General features: G+C 42.8%; 1 protein-coding gene across 11 annotated transcripts in view; it reads left to right on the top strand.

The window, feature by feature from the left end:
* The first annotated feature begins 1,463 nt into the window (after positions 1–1,463).
* WWOX (WW domain containing oxidoreductase) overlaps positions 1,464–21,224 on the top strand; it is a 934,084-nt gene continuing 914,323 nt past the window's right edge. For 10 of the 11 annotated variants that reach the window (XM_070500695.1, XM_070500696.1, XM_044760884.2 and 7 more), the window contains exons 1-4: positions 1,475–1,930; positions 7,864–7,928; positions 8,813–8,870; positions 10,573–10,751. In XM_070500695.1, the coding sequence (XP_070356796.1) occupies positions 1,824–1,930; positions 7,864–7,928; positions 8,813–8,870; positions 10,573–10,751 (409 nt within the window). In that variant the 5' untranslated portion in view covers positions 1,475–1,823. Of the gene's footprint in view, positions 1,931–7,863; positions 7,929–8,812; positions 8,871–10,572; positions 10,752–21,224 lie in introns of all 11 variants that reach the window. The other variant, XM_014845630.3, reaches the window with a different exon arrangement.

The following is a 21,224-nucleotide window of genomic DNA, read 5'->3' on the forward strand; positions in this document are numbered from 1 at the left end:
ATGTCACTACCTATGGCCTGATGCCAAGTCACAGGCAACAGGTGCCAGTAGGGGCTCTGGCGATGGCAACCCAAGATTATCTGGTCGGTCCGTGAGAAGCTGAGCAGAGGCTACAGATAATGATTGGAGAAACTGAGGCTAATCAGTTTGACTCCATTCATCCTCCTCCCCATCATTAGGGGACTTTGTGACCTAATTTCCTATTCATATCAAAGGAGTAAGTTGGCTTTGGTGACAGAGGCAAAGGGTTAAACTGGGGTGGGCAAAAGAGCAGCAGATTAATGGCAGCTTATTTAAATGTATATGGATTTGGAAAGAGAGATGTTTCAATAGCTCTGAGATGTGATAATCAGACTGTACTAAACCGTGCTTTCATTAAGTTAGCTTTTGGTTGGGCAATTTCAAAGGAAAGTGAGTGTCTCCCCTAAAGAGCATGCAGAGCAGGAACCCCAAAGGAATTTCAATTTCAGGACTTAAGAAGACAAGAAGCAACATTGCCCCCCCCCCCACGACCCCCGCCCCTTTGAAATATATAATTTTTTGGATGGAGGCTTGCATTCTTCTGAGACCTAAGCCAGAGAATTCACAGTCAGTAGATTTCCCTGTAATGCTGAGCTGGGGGGCAAGTTCCAAGCAGTGAATGTTCTGGAAAACTGCTTAGGCAAGGCCAAGTTGAAAATAGGCTTCTGGTTTTTGACACAGAACGTTTATAGGATACTTGTTGGTTCTCCAAGAGGTTTGAGAGAGTTCACTTTGTAAACTGGGAATTTTGTTTTAACAGGTTGATTTATAGAGGGCCAAACCTAGGGAATCACATTCATTCACTCATTTGTTTATTCACTTGATTCAATGAACTTGTAGGTCTCGGCATTTTACCAAGTGCTAGCCATAGAAAGCAGCACAGATGTGGTGCTGTCAGTTTAATGAGGAGCACACAGATAAATAAATAACTGTAATACAGCAATAGGGGCTCAACTGCTCTGCTTTCTTCTAACTGTGCCCACTTCACAGAGGTGTCGGGTATACGAAAGAGAGAGTCTATGAATTCCTGCCCCAGAATTAAGCGTTCTATAAACGTCAGTCCTTTATCATCAACAGAACTATGCTGTGGCTGGAAGAAACTTCTTCCAGACCGGGTCATCCGAAGGTGAGGGAATTTGCATTTTTAACGTTCCCCACGATTTATAATGTGTTTACAAGCACAACACACTTTGCGAATCACCTTCGGTGATGGAAACTCTGCAAGGTTTGTGAGCAGGAACGTTCACTCTTCATAATACCCTAAAACAAGGAGAGGTTAGAGCCCATAAACCCACCGTCCGCGTCCCTCCTTTCTGCTCCATCATCTAGTCCAGCTAGGCCTGGACTACATTTCCCAAGATGCCCCACTGCTGGAGCTCCCGCAGGATTGGGCAGAACAATGCGGAAGTGATTACAGGTCGCCCAGCAACGGGCGGAGTCCTGGACAGTGACTGGACGTCCACGCCCCTTCCCTGCGGCTGGGAGGTTGACGAAGCTCAGCTCCATCGCCAGAGCCATAGAAAGTCAACCGGCTTTTACTTCTAGCCGAGTGGGAGTGTGACCTCGTCGGCGCTTTCACCGCCTTCTTTCTCAGGCCTCGCCCCCTTTTACGCTGGCAGCTGTGAAACTCCGGAGCCTGGATTACGGCTACCGAGTCGGCTGAGCGGCTCTGGGCGGCGCAGTGCGCAGGCGCGAGCGGTTGGGTCCAGACGCGCGGGGCTCGGTTGAAGCGGGAGTGAGTTTCCTGGGCGCCGAGACCGGCAGCGGGCGAGCGAGTGAGTGAGTGACCGAGCTTTGCCGCCATGGCAGCCCTGCGCTACTCGGGCCTGGACGACACGGACAGCGAGGACGAGCTGCCCCCGTGCTGGGAGCAGAGAACCACCAAGGACGGCTGGGTTTACTATGCCAAGTAAGGGGGCCGCAGGGGGGCCGCCGGGCCTGGGACACCTGGAGTGGGACGCACCTGGAACCTGGCGCCGTCACGTGCGGGGACCCTGCGCTGCCCTCGGACGCCCCCTGCGCAGGGAGGGGCGCGGGCGGGCGAAGCGGGGTGATTGCTAAAGAGCTTCAGACGGAAGGCTTCCAGGGTCCTGCGGAGGAGCCGGCCCCCTGGGCCCTGGGTCATGCCGGGGTCGCCTGGCAGCGCCCAGGCGCACCCTCTGCTGTTCAGGAGGCGGCTCTGCACGGTGCAGTGATAGCAAGCCGCCCTTATCCCCTTCTCCCCGCCGCCCCAAAAAAGTCAGAAAAAAATACTGATGCCAGGCTCCGTCCTCGGGGCTCTGAAGTGGGGACCTAGGAGTATGTACTTTTAACAGATGTCGTAATATAGCTACGTATAAATACATATATATGCGAGCGTATATACGTAAAATACAGCTTCACTATAGTTTCTGGGAGTGTTTTGGAAACACCAGCAGACCGTTTCTGCCATCACTTCCTGTGTGACCGTGGGCCAGTGGAGGAACGCTCAGTTTTCTCATCTGTAAAATGGGCTGATGGAATTTTAGTTCAGGCATTGTACATAAAGCACTTAGCACAGGTCTAATAAGTACTCTGCTCAGTAACTATCGGCCTTTCTGCTGTCTCTGCAGCTGTGACAGCACCTCCTAGGCTTGATAGCAGAATCACCCGGGGACTGTTATAAATGCAGATTTCAGGTCTCCACAGAGACCCTTACACAGCAGACACCCAATGTGGGGAATCTATTTTTTGGGGCTTTTCAGATGGGGCAGGTTATCACTTGGCTTTGAAAAACATGGATGTAAATCAGTGATTTGCAACATCTGGAAAACATAAAAAATATCTGTTCCTGGGTCCCACCTCCAGAGAGTCTCATTTAATTGGTCCCTGTCCCCGCATTGGTATAAGATCTTCCCAGGGGTCACAACCCAAGGTTGTGAACGAGTGCTGTCTTTGGTGGCTTGGTAGAAAGAAAAACAGAAAACAAAAACCTTGGTGAGTTAATTCATTCAAGACGCATTGGGATCTTATCACCTGTTGGGCTGTTTGCTGGGCGCTGGTTATTTTGAGATGAATAAGACCCAGTTGTCACCCTTAGTGAGTGCCCAGACTTATAGGCTGGAGTGACACATAGGTTTTCCTGGCAGTGTTTGTAGTGAGCAGCAGCCTGTCTCCATGAGGTATGTGGGTGAGTGGGTGAGATGACCTGTCACAGCTGGCACCTGAGCTGTGCCTTAGAGCACCAGTTGAAGTGGGCGGGTCAAGGGGGCAGGAAGGTGCCCAGGTAGAGGAGACAGAACAGAGGCCCGGGGCCTGGCCCATGTGGTGGTGCAGGGATGTGAAGATTGAGGCAGGGGAGGAAGGACCCAGTTTATGGAGGTGCTTCTGCCCGGTGGAGGAGCTGGGGTCTTTCGTCAGGACTCAGGAGTCCACTGAAGATTTGGAGCCAGGGAGTGACATCAGATTTGTGTCTAGAAAGATAATTTCTGCTCTGGAGAATTGAAGGGACAATTCAGCAGGGAGTCGTTAGGCTGCAGGCTGCAGGCAGCTCCTGAACGAGCACTTGCTGTTCCTCTGCCTGGAGATCTTTGTGTGAAGGGCTTTGTCGTCCCTCGGAGTGAGCTTCAGCATCACAGCCCAGGGGAGCTTGCCTTGCACCCACCTTGTTGTCTTGTCTGTCCTTGTCTTATCCATCCTCTTCCTGGTTTGCTCTCTCTCTCTTTCTGCCTCCCCCGGATTGTAAACTTCATGAGGGCGGGGACCTTTTCTTGTTCACCTCTGTATCCCCAGCACTTAGCACCCAGCAGCCGTAAAATAAATCCATGCAGAATGAGTAAGTTAGCTTATCTAGTGAAGATTTACTGCAGGCCTCCGTGAGCAGGTGGCATACTAGGCCCCAGGAACACAGAGGTGCACACGACCCGCTTCCTGGCTGTTGGAGCCCTTTTCTGCCTTCTGTTCTGTGAGGCCTATTCTTGTTCAGGCCACTTGTCCCAGAGGCTCCCTGGCTTCCCTTCAGGTTTTCCTGGAGCCTGGCATTAGGTCTGGAGGCTGCCTGTGCAGCTCACCCTGGCTTGTTCCCGCTGTGCCTTATGTTGAACCACCTTTCTCACATGCTTCCTGCCTACACAGCGTCCAGAGTTTGGGCTCGGGGCTCTTCTTTCACTCAAAAAGGTCTGTACACCCAGCCAGCTTGTCTGAGAGCTTCGGAGGAGCCCATGGCCAGGGGACTCAGTGGTGCATGTACTGTCTCCAAAAAGCTCCCCTCAACCAGTGTTTTAGATTTCAAACTGGACTGTCTGGCCCCGTTGTTTACGGTGTGGTGACAAGGCCTCGCTGGCTTCCAGCTGGGGGGTACCTCTCTCTGCTGGCCCTCTGTTCCTTGGCTCTTGGAGCTGAAAGATGCCTCTGACCGATCCTAACCCTGGATTCCTAGCAGTCTTCCTTGATCTCGCCTGACCTGCAAGCATCCTGGCTCTTCTTCACCCTCCTACCTCTAGAAGGCACACTTGTCCTCTTGGGGCTTGGGAAACTTTGCTAGTGGGCTTTCAGAAGATTACCCTTCAGGTCACTCCTTTTTCCAAATTGTCTTCCATTGCAGCAGGGCCAGGCCCAAGGAGACAGGCAGTAGCCCTGAGTGAGACCTCTGGGATCTTGTGGATCCCCTCATAGCCTCGCCTACCCCTATTATTTGGGTTCTTTTGGTTCCTCATGCTTTCCCACGTGCCCCACACTGCACTCATAGAACTCAAAAGCACACACATCGTATGGCTCCAGGGCCCACCAAGCTGGACCCAGGGAGAGGATGTTCCAGCCGTGGAGGAACCTGTCACCAGAGAGAGCTAGTGGGCCTGTCTCCCCTCCCTGGCACAGTCCAGAGCAGCCCCTCTATCTAGACCAGGAGATGGAACAGAAGGACAAGGTCTCAGTGCCAGGGCTGTCACTGCAGTCACCTGTGCTATCCTGGGTCCTCCACTCCCATCCCCCTTTGCTTCTGAAGCCCAGGCCTTTGGGCAGCCAGAGGGCTGGCTGGCCTTGTCCTGTGGGGAGATGGTTCCCTATCCATAAGGCCGGCTCTCTTCACATTTGGCTCTGGATCTCCCAGTTAACTTAAAGAAACTATGCGTTAAAAAAAAGAAGAGGAGATGGCCCCGTGGCATAGTGGTTAAGTCTGGTGTGCTCTGCTTCAGAGGCCCAGGTTTGCAGGTTCAGATCCTGGGTGCAGCTGTACACCACTTGTTGGCTATGTTGTGGTGGCATCCCACATACAAAAAATAGAGGAAGATTGGCATAGATTTAGCTCAGGGCTAATCTTCCTCAAGCAAAAAAAAAGGAAGATTGGCAACAGATGTTAGCTCAGAGGAAATCTTCCTCACCCCTCCTGCCCCAAAAGAAAAGAAGAAGAAGAAATCTTAGAGGAGCAATCTTGAAAGTCATATCCGTGTAATGTGGTATGAATTTAATTTTGATCCCGTTGGTTTAAATTAAGATCACTGTTAATTATCTCTTTAAATGACAGAAAGCTTATTGAAAGAAAGGAAAAAATAAAAGAGGGCCTCTATTTAAGGGGAAATAAGATAACACTTTGGGGACATGTGTTATAATTTTCTGTTCATTAAAAATTCATTTTAGGTTACAATTAAAAAGAACACCTTTTAATTAATTTTTGTATATGTTTTTATTTAAAATAATCCTTCTGTGTGAAAGGCACAGTTCTTGGTTCCTCAAACATGTTAACTCATTCAGTCCTCTGTAACCCCAAGAATTAGGTGCTGTCATTATCCCCATGTTACTGATGGGGAAACTGAGGCATGGGGAGGTTAAATAACTTCTTTAAGGGTACATACTCATGATGGAAGACCCAGAAAACGTGGGCGTCAGGTTCTGGAATCCTTGCTACCAAATTACGCTTTCTTTGCTTCACTTAGGCCTGGGATTGTGCCCCAGGGACACTGTGCCCTGCAGGGGATGGTTGGCAGTCTCTGGAGATTCTTTCTGTGGCCACAGCTCTGGGGAGTGCTATGTTGGCATCTCATAGCTGGAGACCAGGGATGCTCTGATGATCTTAACATGCACAGGATAGCCCCCACACCTGGCCCCATGTGTCTGGAGTGCTGAGGGTAAGGAACCCTGGACACAGGCCTGGGGTGTCCTTTACTCACCAGCATGCCTGCGGCAGAGTGTCAGCCTGCTGGTCACGGGGGCCACTTTGTAGATTCTTGAAGGCAGGTGTTTTTGGAGCTCAGCTCTTAGCTCATTTGATGCGTGCCTGTGGGGTGAAAACTACTTTTAATGTCAGCCAGAGGATATATAATCACACCTGTAAACATCCTTGAAGAAGCATGAGGCACTGCAAAGGAAGGAGCAGGAACGCTGTGTGTCATTGCCAATGCCTGGTTTATCTGATCACTCTTCCCTTTGGTTTGTCAGGAGAAGCAGGAGTCGTGTTGTGGAGAAGCAGGTGTCCTTACTAGGGATAAGGGCTTCCCTTTTGCAAGTAGGATTTGATGGTGGTTGAGGTAGAAGTAGGAGTTTGACCTTGCTGCTGGTACCCTGTGTTTCTACAATAATTTAACCAGTCACCAATCACTCTCACAGGTATGCTGTCTCTTACCTTTCCAAGAGCTCCATGAGGTGGGTGTGGTGCTGGGGAGACTGGCTCATGGAACACAAGCAGTACGGGGGCTCAGGTCTGCAGCCTCCTGAGTCCAGTGTCCACGGTGGCCCTGCCCCAGCCACTGAGAGTTTGCAAAAACAGACCAGAAACCAGCAGTTCCTTTTTTCCTTTCCAAAAAAAATTGCAAAATTTTACAGGAAATTCCTGCTCTCTATATTTATTCTCTTTAAAATAATTGATAGGGAAGGCATATTCAAATTTTATCATCTAGATGTCAGTGATTAAATATTATTTTCTACTTTGGCATGAGTATATGAACTTTTAGGAAATGAGCCTCCTTTTTGAATGCCTCTTGCAACATCCAGCTGTTTCCCTGATGAAGTAATTTTATGTTTCCTTGATACTTTATCACCTGTTGACAGATGTCTCTAGTCTGTTACTGGCTCACGATTTTAATTATAACTTTGTGTGTTCTTCTGAGATAAAATGCTAAGTTTGGCGTAGAAATCAGACTAGTTTGTATATTTGATTTGTTTAAAATAATAGCTAGCACTTTAGGGCTTTTTATATGCCAGGTAGTGTATTCAACCTTTTATATACAACATCCTCATAACATCCCCCTGAGATCAGGACTAGGATTGTTTCCTTTTTGCAGATGAGGAAATTGGGGCTCTGAGGTTGAGTAACGTGACCAAAGGTACACAGCTAGGTGACCAATGGGATTGTGTTACTGCATTCTTAATGGGAGCAATTAGGAATCAGTGCTTAAAAAACACTTTGTAGTTATAGCTGTGGAAAGAATAAACATTTAAGAAAATTAATGTTTTGTCTAATGATATCTCAATATCAGGATTATAAATTAGGTGGAAGTTTGTCCATCTATCCTGGAATAAGACTAAAACAAAGATAAAGCAAAACACAGGTGGCATTCGCTGCCCTGGCTAGATATTTAGAGTGATTCAGCGAGCTTCCTGAAGCTGACCCGCACCTGGGGTCCTGGCAGCTTCCTGCACGTGCCCCCTACCCCCGCCTCCTCCACAGCTGGCTTATAAAGGAGCTTTCCATGATTGCTTCTCCCTCCAACCCAGCGAGTTTGACCTGACACAAACAGTCACATTTATCTTCTGACTATTTCTTTCTGAATGTCTGGCTTTACTACTCTTGAGTGTAGTAGTATTTGGAAGAGACACAAATTTAATGCAGTTGATTAATTCTTAGAAGTGTAACTTTTACTTATTATTGTTTTGTGGATTTTTTTTTAACAGTCACACTGAAGAGAAGACTCAGTGGGAACATCCGAAAACGGGAAAAAGAAAACGAATAGCAGGAGGTTTGTATGGTGTTGTCATAAAGCAAAGAAACTGTATTTAAGGCATTAGCTAGACAGGAAAAATGTTACAGGCAGAGGGGTGAAGGTCACTGTCACTCTGGGAAGGCTCTCTAAGAGGGAACCATCAAGGAACTGGACTCTCACTCTGAGGAGCTTATAGGATTTGGCAGAAGGAGGTGATGAGACTTGGGGTGGAGTGGTGAGGATGATTTTTTGAATAAGAAAGTATTAAAATAGTAGGGGCCTTTGACTCACAGTTTATTAGGTTTTCCTGTAGTTGCACTGTTTGTGAAGTTGTTCTTGGTTCCTATGAGGAGTTAAATGTACCAGGTTTATGGAATTCCATAAAGATCACCGTGACTTGTAGGTGCCTCCAGGTCAGGGTGTGATCCACAGAATAGAAGTATAAGAAGGTCCCTGCCCTCAGGAGGTTTACGGTCTAGTTCAAAGACAACATGTACGCAGGGAAAAAATGAAACAGCTCCATCATGTCTTATAAGAGTCCTCGTGAGCCAGCACACAAATGGTGTTGGGTGCCTGCTCGACGTGGATGCGTTCTGTGAGTCCATTCAAGGGAGAACTCATGTTGACTGCAGCAACTAGTAAGGTTCTTGTCAAAAGCAGGAGCTGATTGGAGCATTTAAGAATGCTCAAGAATGAAAGGGTTTTCTTTCGAAGCAGGAGACAGAAATGTGGAGTTGGGTTGGGGTAATGGGCCTTCTGCAGCTGCCACGATTGGAACACATGACCTGAGAGTGGCAGACCGATGGCTGTGGGGCTGGTGGCCTGGGTTTAGGGGGAAGGGGCGGGAGGGCGTAGGGGACTGGGCGTCCGTTCCCCCGACCCTTGCCGCTTGTGGACTGTCAATCTTCACTGTGTTTCAGATTTGCCGTATGGATGGGAACAAGAAACTGATGAGAACGGGCAGGTGTTTTTTGTCGAGTAAGTATCTACATAGAAACTATTCTCAGCCATTTTGCTTTTTAATAGGAATTTTTTGTATAAGTAATATACATTGTAGAAAACTATGACATAATACATAGCTGTAATCTTATCAGCAGGAATAACTACTTTTAACAATTTTTGGATTTATTCTTCCAGTCTGTTTTCTATACACGTGCTTTTCTTTAAAAAAAAATTGTTAGGGAATGTACTTTGTGAACTATTTAGTAACCTGTTCTTTTCTGTATAAAATCTTATGACCATTTTCTCATATCCTTAAATATTTTTCAAGAAGATGATGTTTAACAACTATGCAGTGTTATTTTGTATAGATATGCCATAGTTTATCAAATTACCTATTGGGCACTGATGTTGTTAAGTTCCTATTATTGGGCATCTATAATTGTAAATAATGTTTTGAGCATCTTTGTGTGTAAAACTGTCTTCAGAATAAATTCCAATAACAAACAACAGAAGTAACCACCTGTCTCGCACATGGCTTGAGCCAGGCATGATTATGATCCTCTTGTACCTGTGGTATTAGCTTATTCAGTCCCCACAATGCCCCACAGAAGGCAGGTGGCATTTGCTGCCCTGGCTAGTCGGCTCACCCTTCCGAGCCTGGTACAGTGGTATGCTGGTAAATGTCTAACAATCAGCTCTCTAGGGGAACAATCCCAGATTTGTTTGCATGGTGCAAATACTCTCACCATAGCCTATTTCAAGGTACTAAGGTGAAGTCACTGAGGAGGGGGGAAGGGAAATGCACATTTGGCTCTTGCAAGCCAGTGTGAGCTGGCTTCAGCACAGCACCGCCCTGTCTTCTGCGTATAACGTTGGAGTCAAAATGCTTATCTGGCAGCTATGGTTATAATTCAAATGAAAGTTGGATTATTCTTGGGTCTTAGTATTTATAGCATGATAAGTATAGATTTTAAACTATATATAATTTTAAACACACACACACAAACTAAAAATACATTTTAAATCATGAAATCTCATCTGTTTCCTTCTGGAGAGTTCTTAATAGTTTTTAAGATATTTTGAGGTTTTTATCTCAAATCCCAAGAAGACACTTAAAATGTAAAAATAAATTCTATAAGGAGTAACCTATTAATCCATACGTACCAATATATTTTAATATTGTTTCTACGAGATTTAGATCAACTCCAAATCGACATTAGAGTGGTCATAGGTGGTATGAATACGGTGTTAACATGAACAATATGAAAATTTTGGTAGTTGACTAGTTTCATATTTACTACTAAGACTTCTATCATTTTGAATTTTCTCCTTCTCTACCAGTCTTCTTATGCCCTTGTACAGGGCTAAGAGATTTAATTGAAATCTACTGAAAAGAGTGACTGACAGATCTTACAGCCATCTTTACATGAATTTTAAAAAAAACAAAACCTTCTCTTTTGCAATCTAAGGGTACAGGCAGTACTTATTGTATGTTACAGTGTATTTCACAGGCAGTTCTGAAGGGAAGGATTCGATGGCTATCTTTCTAGGTAGGAATGTTATCCTTCTGGAGGCCAGAAGATACACTAAATGGACCCTGTTCTTTCCAGGGTTAAGAGTAAGCCGTTTTAGTACATGAAAAATTGGGTTTGCCCAACCTAAAGTATAAGATTATCTTTTATTTATAAATGCCTGTGTCCACTGCTGTGGGCTCACTGCATTCTCCTTTTCTTTGCAGCCATATAAACAAAAGAACTACCTATTTGGACCCGAGACTGGCCTTTACTGTGGATGAAAATCCTACAAGGCCCACCACCAGACAAAGATATGATGCCAGTACTACCGCCATGGAAATACTCCAGGGCCGGGATTTCACTGGCAAAGTGGTCGTGGTGACCGGAGCTAATTCAGGAATAGGTAGGCCATTAACTTCCACTTATTATTATTATTTGTCACTGCTATACTGAAATCCACTTGAATCTAACTATAATGAAATTTTATATAGTGATTCTCTAATTTAAAAATGTATTTATAGCCTTTTCAGCTGTCCTTTCGTTAAAATCCTGGCCTCTTTTTAAATCCCAGTGTTATCGTGGAAGGCTGTGTGGGGGCCGACCTTGAGTTCTCTGAAAGCTGAACACTCAGCAAAAGATTGTGGCTATTTTGGTATTCAGAGATTAGAGGCAACAGGCTCCGTCTAAGGGTTTCTGACCTGGTCTGTGTTGTGTACGGATGTATTCCAATTACCTGGGTTATTCAAGCCAAAATTGATTGGTAATGGAATATTGGGAACAACAATGCATCATGACTTTGGAACAACAGAGACTGCAGGTTTCAGGTGGTCACTGAGAATATCATTTTTCTTTGGGAACGGGATGTTATTTCTTTATAAAGTTGGAGAATTAGTCCTTGTCTTAAGCTCTAAATTAACCCTCTTAATTGCCAATGTTTAACCACCATGGCCATCACGAGGTAGGTGGCTCGAGGAGGTGTCCTCCCCTAAGCATCACGGGCTGTTAAAGAAATAGCAGCAAAGCAGATGCTTGCACAATAACTCTCCATGTGATTTTACTCTTAATTTTTGTTTTGGTCCATTAGCATCAGTATCTTACTTGGTAAGAACCAACTCCTTTGAGTAAGGATATGCATCTTCAGATGAATTTACAGAGGCAAAAAGTGGACTTGCATTCAGCTGTCTTCTGGCAAGTTCCCTCTGTCCTTTTGACCCCTCACAGCTCCCACAGTGCACCCCTCTTTTGTCGGCCTTTTCTTTCTTAGGCTTCCTCTCCTTGCCCCTTTGTGTATCTGCTGCACTCTCTCCTCTCTGTCTTAATTTCCAATGACCCCTTCTTGAACCTCCAGGAACATTCCCTGGCATCATCAGGGCAAGCACAGGAGGTAAACACGTTCTCAGAGGATCAGGTATTTTATAGGACAGGGAATAAAATCTAACGAGCTGCAGTCCCAGAGCGAAATTTTGACCCCACTTGCCTATTAAGGCAAAAAAGCAGGTAGAATTTTTTTAAAAATGAAAAGGATTGATTTAAAATCAACTCTCAGACCTCATCCTGGAATCAGAATATGTTCAGTCCAATTTGCTGAACTGTATCGGGGTAAATTCTGATATAAAAACTTATGATGCTATGTTAAAAATAATAGCTAGATCCTCAGTCACCCAAGAAACAATATGTTGTGTTGATTGCATTGACTACTATTATGTGAGAGTGTGGACCTACACAGTGTAGAATAATTAAGAAAAAATAAGGACTTAAAGACTTAAGTAAAATATCTCTTTTTATTTAACACTCAGTTAACCAGAAAATTAGCTAAAAGATCTCATCCCCTTAATCTTCTGGCTAGACAGTTTTTTCCTTTAATTAGTAAGATTTGTGACTACTGGTGATTTTCTGCATTAATGTTCAAACTTTGCTCTGTCTGACATTGGATAGCAGACCTTTGGATATTGGCTAGTGCTCTGCTAAAGATTTGTAACATCAGGCTTATGACATTGTAATACAGGACTAATAGAACTGGTCCAGAATATACATAGAGCTCTGTTTTGTTGGGTATTTAATCATGATTGAAAAGGAGAAGGAGATTCTGAAGCATTGAGGAGAAATGTGTTGTTGATCAGAATGAACCTCGAACCTCCTTGAGAAAACTCGGTGCCTATTCAAAGCTCCCACATCCCCTTGAAGACTTTTCCTTCCTGACGTCCATTATCTATTTTGTGGACACTGCAAGGAAGTGTCTGTGATCCAGTTGGATACGGCAGCAAATTGGAAAGCTCAGGATAGAAAGGATATTGAGGAAGGTCTTAGGGCAACCAGCTCTTCCTATTCAGACACCCCCTACTATTTCCCCAGCTCGAAACTTCCCTCAGAAATTGCCTTTAGCACTGCCACCTCACCCCAATTCCCCTCTCCACTAAGTCTAGGTGAGTGCTGAAGATCAGTATTCTTAATTTTTGAAATAATATCGTACTGAACATTCCAGGCAATCAAATCCTTGCAAATAACTTCAACTCTGCAGCAGTGGTGTCAGGCTTAAAGAAGAGGCTGAAGATAGACATGTGGCTTTTGGTCGTAACTAACTTAGCTTTTATATCCTGCGTGGCTGCCTTAGAAAGTGTCCTTGCCCAAGGAGGCTGTGGCTTCTAGATAAAGCCCTTCCTTCTACTGAGCTATGAAACATGCCAATTTATAAATTGCTATCACTGCTTTATTTCTGCCCATTTCAAATGAAATAGCTGAATGCAGAGTGAAATCAGGCGTCTTCATTTCCAGGACTTCTGAGCATTCAGGAGTCATCTTCTATCAAAGCTTTCGTGGTGCTGGCGTTCACTTTCCTTTTGCCACTCAAGGGAGCCCATTTTCTGTGTATTAACTGTTCAATCTTTAGCCTTGTGAATGTCTGCTCTCTTTGAAGCAGAGTGGGCTGGAACAGAACATATCAGTATTTATTGTGAGATTGATGACTCCACGACTGAAAACATAGGTAACCTAATTTGCTTTACAAAGGCTGGTTTACAAATCTGGTGCTTCTAGTGATTCTTTTTGTAATTCCCCACAAGGCACTGTTTTGTTGGAATTGCCAATGATGAGGCCCTCTCTTGTGGAAGGGGACGGTCAGGTGGTGAGAGGAGACACCTTTCCTTGAGGAGCTTCAGGGTCATGCTAGGACACTGCCCCCTTTGCAGTGGCCTCTAAGCAGAATTTTCCTTTTCGTCTTCCTCCCCCGGCTGTTAAGTGACACTCGAGGTCTATTTTAAATTTTCAATATTTTATATTACTAATGCAGTTGGAGGGATTCCTACTTAACTCAAAAAAGACCGGTGATTCTGGAAGATAGAAAGATTCTGAGGAAATGTTAGAATAAAGCACTGTGGTTTCATGAAATCTCTGTTTTTACAGTTAAGGTTTGGAGCCAGCTTTTGCTGTTGACTGCATTCAGCTCTCTAGATTTAGGGTCAGCAAACTGTGGTCCCTGGGCTAAATCTGACCCGCCTGACTGTACGTAAAGTTTTATCGGAACACAGCCACGCCCATTGGCTTCCATTTTATCTGTAGCTGTTTTCGGCTTACCAGCAGAATTGAGTAATTACGGCAGAGACCATATGGCCCGCAAAGCCTAAAATATTTACCATCTGGCCCTTTACGGAAAAAGTTTGCCAACCCCTGCATTAGATGGTCTAATTCCTTTCAAAGTAAGATCATCCCAACATTCTCTAAATTTGCCACAGTTTAGATAAACCAGATGCTGCCAGGCCAGAGGAAGATTGTGGCAGCACATCATATGTAGCTTTTGGGGACGTCCCACCAGTGTCCTGCACCCCTGCCTTAGCTCTTCCCCTTCTTTTTAGGGAGCTGCAAGGATTAGGATGTTGCCTCCTCAGAAACTAACTTTTCTCTCCTTGACCTTTGTTTAACCAGCATTCTGAACCCGAAGAACTTTGTAGATTGAAAGCTGTAGCTTGTGGACCTCTCTGTGTGGAGATCAGCATCTCAGTATCCAGGGGGAAGTCATCTCTTCACCCAAAGCTTCTACTAGCAGACCAAGAGGCCCGGAACCCCACAGTCCCGCCTGCTAACCAGTAGAGGCAAGGGAGGAACCATTTCTGTGTGCTCCACATAGCTCTGAGCAGGAAGGGGCAGTGTGTTACAACTCTGGAGTTAGCGGCCTGATGGCTCTGATATGGTGAAAACGAATGGAAATGGCTTCAACATGGTGATCCTTTAATATAAACCTTACTGCGAAGTCTCAGGAGAGGGCGTTTTTTAGGCTAGGGAATTTCCCGTTGTGGAAAATCTTATAGCTTCTGTTCTAAACTCAACCTGTCAGTCGAGCTCATTTGGCTCTGCATATGAATAGTTCAGTGTAAAATACTGCCTTCTTGAATCTGAGGGTTGGCATGTGCTCATCAAAGGCAGCATCCTTACAGTGAGAGGTTAAGTGAAGGCTCGACGTGGGCCAGCACCTGCCTTGTTCCCTGTCTCCTGTGAACGGGGCGTTTGTTGGGACTCATACAGACTGTTGCAGTGAGCAGACAGAGCGATCTGCATGGTAGTTAAGGAGTGAAACCAGGGTTTGTCAAACAGCCGTTTAAAAACTGTTAACAAGTATGAGCAAGTGAGGTATTTTCAGTCTAATGTTCATTGGTAATGATGATAAAACTTTCTTCCTATCTTCCAATCTTAAACCGTTAGTGGTTAAAATTTGGTGTTTAAATCCTTTTCAGAGTTTAGTCAGGATGAAAAGTTCCTTTGACTTTTTGAACCTTTGTAACACTGGGCTACATCAAATGTTGTGACTTTAAATCTAGAATAGCCTGGCCTGGTTTCGATTTTTGAGCCAGAGGACCCATTAACAAGAACAAAACTGGTTTTTTCCTCAAACAAGTACAAGCTTGCCACCTTGGTGTATACCAGTAAAATGTATTTTGGGACTGACGCTTCAATTTTCTGTTGGTGTTTATATTATATAATCACTTCCCTAAGGTTGATTACAGGGACTCTAATAATGTGTATACACACGCGTACTTCAGTGTAAAAATTGATATATTTTGAGATATAAAAAGTACATGCTTAAGCTATCAAAGTCACCCCTAAATTTGTTCTTGAAACAAAACGAAGGTATCAGATTGCCATGCGGGAATCCCCAAATGTTATTGTAGTATAATGTTGAAATTGATGTTTTTGGCTTAGAGATCCTGTTTTTTAAAGCTTGGGGTCTTGTTCCTAAATCATGTGTTGAAATTAGTGTGAAGTATAGTTGCCATATTCTTTTATCCTACAAATCATCACCATGATGAATTCATATCTGGTGTAAATTCTACCAGTTCTACAGTAATACAAGAAAATTACTTTTCTTCATGCAGAAAAGTGTATTTATTCTTAAGATTTTAAATCCACACTTCACAATTATGATCCTGAGTGGCTTTGTGTATACCTTTAGTTCTTTGTTGTCTTTCCCACGCTTAGGGTTACTAAATTTTGGCTTCTAGCCTACACCATGCCATTGACTTTTTTCCAGTTATTTCGAAAGATCCCATAAATCAAAGGCCATGAGCTAACTGATAGCCATTTTCTTGGTTAAAGCTTACTCATATGGGATCATTACACTTGGGGTCCTGAAATGCCTGATTACAATTTCCTTTCCGATTGTCAGCAAGACTTAAACTAGTGGGATCTTGGCATTTATCTTCTTTTTAAGAACCTGGTGCTCATTAAGTAGATGGAAAATTTCTCAGAAATCTAAATAATCTGTTGGGAATTTAAACTCCCATTTTAAATAAAAACTATTTGTGACCACTTTTCTTTTATGCTAAAATATCCCCATAGATTATAAGTACAATAATTTTGCAATTATTTTGTTCTAAGACCTATTGAGATTTTTGACAATATTGGAAGAAGTCCTTGAATGATGTTACATAAAAATGAAGAATTAGTACATTATAAACAACCATTTTGCATTTAAATATTCTTAGACATTGAATGCACATGGAAATCACATGATCAGAGTATTTGAGAAGTTAAATAGCTACAGGAAGAGACCAATTGAAATATTCTAGTGAGCCTTATCTCATAATTTGGTAATCACATATTAAAAACTTATTTAAAATACATGTAAATATAGATATAATATAATATGTATACCTGAGTAGATTTCAAGTGAAAATTTTTGTCACACAACATCAGTTGAATTTCATACTTGCATGTGGGTTTAGATTTTAATTTATTTGTTATAGTGCCAACATAACAAATGAGAGTCATGCCAGCTACTGTTCAATGACAAAGTGGTTCCAACTCTTAGAGACTATTTAAAAATATAATTTCTACCCTAATTGAGATTACAAGTGTTTTATAAGGTTTGAAAATTTGGAAATTATTTTACTTAATACCCAGTTTATATAATTTGATCTTTTGCTTTTACATAATACAGTAAGAATTGTTGTGAAAGAAAGGGTGCTGCCTATTTTCTCTAAAGTTAACCTAAAAGAGAAAAGTCTTCATAGATTTGTATTTTCTGTCCACTAGAGGGCTCTGTTGCTATTTGGTATAGTTAAACAAAAGCGGTAGCTTCTCAGTGCAGTTTTCTTCGTCTTAGCCGGTCTTGCTTTCATTTCTGTTAAATAATGCCTTTTGCTTTTCTAACATATCTTTTAGGTCTCGTACTTCTTGGTGAAAGAGTTCAAACTGCAGACTGTTTCTAGTGTCATGTTTGTTTCTTTTTCTTTCTCTCCCCCTTTTGTTTTGTTTTTTTGTATAAAATGCCAAGAATGAAGAGATCCATGTAGTAAAAAGGTCCATTGTATTCAGGGAGCAGCCTGTTCTGCCAAATTACACAAGGGCATATGTTTTCATGACATTATTGGTTTTGAGTGTGCTGGCCTATCAATAATATGTTTTTTTTTCTGAATGGAAATTGTAATATTTTTATATTAATGCCTCTGTTTAAGGTTCATGTAGCATGCCTTGGTGATCATATAATTTTTTTCTAAGACCATAGAGTTTCTCTGCCCTGCCACCCCAGCCTTACCCACTATTATGTAATTTATTGTAATTAGATTGTTTATTAATGATATGTTCTTGTACTAGAAGAAAATGTGTCCTTTTGGTCTTAGCATATGCTTCTTAAATGAGACAGGCTATATTAAACCATACTTAACCTGAAGAAAATAGCCAGTACTGTCTGCTTACAAGATCTTAAGGAGGGTAATTTTTATTTTGGCTCTGTAACTGAAGTTTGAGGCAGTCCATTAATCGCATGCTTCAACTCTCAAAGAGAAATTTGGCCCAGAAAAGAGAACACGTTTTGGCTTTATAAAGCTGCTTATTTTCAAATTTTAAATGGGGACAAAGTGAATGCACTATATTGCATACGTTTATTTGTATAATTCTTTTTCTTAGCAACTTACTTTTTCTCTCTTGAAAATGAAAGAGCCTCACAGCATTGTGAATATACTTGTAACATTGTAAAACCATTTCACCAGAGTAAAGATACTTTCATCATTCATACACAGATGTGTTCATTGTTTATCAAATAAAAATTGTTAAAACTAGATGGCTATTCTGAGAATTATTACAGATTTTATAATAAAAGACATGCTGACAGTTGAAACCTCCTTGACCATTGCTTATTTAGCCTGCATCTTTTCTTGCACTTTCTGCAACATATGCACAAACTGTTCAGATATGAGTCCTCAGCCTTTTCCAGAATAAAGTTTAGGGGTCAACAGGAAGGACTTCTTGCAAAGATCTCTTAAAGCTCTGGTAGATTGGTCCAAAGGCAAATTCCAAAAGCTAGAGTTTCTTGCCTAAATTTATCATCTTCCTCTGGCTTAGTAAGTAACACCACATTTCGTGAAGTGCCAGTCTTTATCTACACAAGCCCAACTAGCTGAGGTAAATAGAAAGCGTCCTCCTATATAGTGACTTGAGTGACATGGTTTGAATCTAATTGTTTCAAGTCTGTGAGTTCTTCAGCAGGCCGTGCTGCTTGATTTTCTGGATCCTTCTTGTTAGAAGCCGTATTCAGAAAGCAAATCAGGGTTTCCTCACCAGCCTCTCAGAGGATCTGAGATTGTGTTCGTGTGCCTGTGGGAGCAGGAGTGAGACAGAGTGTGTTTGTGTGTGTGAGATGGGGCAGGGGAGGAAGCTCCTATTCCAGTGTCTGTAAGGTTTCTCGCTGGGTTGGAGGGGATGACCAGCAAGGTGGCGGGAGTTAGGCCTTTCCTATGAACAAACTATCTCATATAAAGAGGAACAAAACCAGAATCAAAGAATTTTCTTGGCATAGCTGTATGGAAACTGAAGTTAAAACTAATAAAATATTTTTCACTGTCACTTTTACCTCTAAAATGTACTTAGTTATTTCAGATTAGTACTTATTGATCACTGTGATATTGTCTAATATTAATAGCTCTTTAGAATTTACAAAGATTCTATACACGTCGTATTTCGCACCACGCTGCTCGCAGCTGTCTTGAATTGTGTCAGAAGGAAAGCACAGAGAGGTGAGGTAGCTTGCCTGAGTTCACAGAGCAGTGGGTGCCTGCAGAAGTAGAGCAGAGACTTCTGACTCCATGCCTGGGGCCCTCTCCATCCTACTTGCTGTCTTCTTGTTCCAAGGGGTAGTGCACAGTCCTGACCCAGCTCCTCCCAAGCAGCTCATCCGGTCTGTCTGAAATCGGCCCGTTTATTTTAACAAATCTGTGAACGCTTGCTCTGTGCCAGGCTGTGTTGTGCTGGGCGTGGTGTCTTTAGGGAGGGCCGAGGCAGGTGGTCATCTCTGAACTGCTGGGCGACCAGGACTAGTGCGCTGACACTTTCTCTACCCAATTCCCCCTTTGGTGTTATTGCAATATAGGTGTTGGCTAAGAGTTTGGGGGGAACGGGAGCTGGAGGCTGTCAAGCTCATCTCTATGGCAGGTGTTAGGCCAGATTTGCTTAACATACCGTCTCATTTAACTCATTTAACATTATTTGTTATTGTTATAAAACATGTATTCCTTATGGAAAACTTAGAAAATGCAGAGAAGTAAAAATAAATGCAGATCAGAAAAAAATCACCCTAAATTCTTACCAGCCAGAAATAACTCATATTTAGCATATATATGATTCGAAGCATTTTTCCCTTCTTTTGTGAATTTTGTGTTTAGCTGTGGATTGTGACCATCTTTCCCTGCCATTAAATATTCCACAACATCTTAAGTGGTTCTGTGGTGTTTTATTATATGGTTCTGACCATTCTCCCACTGTGGCATGTTTGGGCGGATTTCAGCTTTTTGATAGCTATGGAATGGAGATGAACATTTTGTAATTAAATGTTTGTATCCATCCATGACTATTCTATAGTTTTATTTTCTGGAAATGGAATTGCTGAATCAAGAGATTTGTTCCCTTATCTTAATATCTTAATTTTTTTGTCAAACCACACCCCTGAAACTTGTATCAATTTGAATGCCCATTTGCCCTGCATCTTTGCCAATCTTGGCAATTAGCATTGTTTTTAAACTATCACTTTAATTTGCATGTCTCTGATTATTGGTAAGATTGATCAGCTCTTCGTATGTTTAGCCATTTGTATTTATTATTCTATGGCCTGCCTTTTCATCTTATATGTGTAACTATTGGATATGTATTGATTATTAATTGATTGCTTGATTCATGTGGTGTAATTTAATTTTCAAAATGTCCCCTTCTCTGAGAAGTTAATTTATCTCAAAGTGTCTATTACTTTAAGTACATATTCAATCTTGTAATCAAGAGGACGCTCATGAGAAAGAAGTCCCCACTTTTCTTCACTGAAAACTTTGAATTTAGACCATGGGCACGGCTGTTGAATATGTGCATTTAAGGAGGGAGCACCCCAGAAAACTCAAAGTTGGCCAGCTTATAATGGTGGTTGAGTGCCAAGATAATACAGTAGGTGGCATTTGGTTATTTTGGTTGTCCAACTTTTCCCTGGACCTTCTGTTAATGATAGTTAACAACTCTTCAGAGCCTTTCTATGCATCATCTCATTTGACTAGCCTGGCTCCCGCGTGATGAAATTGTACCACGGCTGAAAATAGCTCTGCTGACATTCGGGGGAAGCTTGATAGGTGGCGAGTTTCTATCTGGAGAGGCAGCAGGGCACGGGAGAGGGAGTACTCACTCAGGAAGCAGACGTGACCTAGTTTTGAAACGTGGCCTTACCACGTCCCATCTGCGTGACTTGGGGCAAGTTACTTTCCTTTTTTGAACTTTTGTTCCACATCTATGAAATATGGATGATATTCCCTCTTTCCCAAATTTTTAAAGATGGGAACTCCAGAGTGCCCAAGGACTTGTCTGCTCAACATTGCAGGCACTTAATAAACTGTAGTCATTTTGGGAATGGGAGGCGAGGTGATCGAATTACTGAAATTAGTTTGGTGTTTTCCTAGCTTCCTGGTTCTTGGATCCTCAAAAGGCTGCCATAATATCTGTGAGTTTGTCCTAACGTGACCTTTCTGAATAACTGTTTTAGGCATTGACTTGTCTTTGGTATGAAAGGAAACATTTTAGATATTTTTTGCTTGGAAATCAGATAGTAGCTTCATCCAGAAAAAAAAATCAAGTGAAAGAAAAAAAACGATGTTATTTTTGTTGCAATCAAGGAAGAAAAAAGATAGATTAAACTTGGGAGGAAAAGAAGGAAGGAAACTATTAAACCTTAGATGAATATATCACGGTGACATAGTTTTTAGAAGAGTTTGAGATTGTGATGATTTATAATTCTGCATAGTCCATGAAGTATAAATGTCCAACTTTGCTGTCTCATTTGCTTGATCACGCCAAAGAATGTGTCAGTGTTGGAATAGAATTTTATCAGCATTTAAAAAGGTATGATGAGTTTTATTGGAGG

This window comes from Equus asinus, chromosome 28 (genome assembly GCF_041296235.1).
Source record: "Equus asinus isolate D_3611 breed Donkey chromosome 28, EquAss-T2T_v2, whole genome shotgun sequence".
NCBI classification, from domain to species: Eukaryota; Metazoa; Chordata; class Mammalia; order Perissodactyla; family Equidae; genus Equus; species Equus asinus.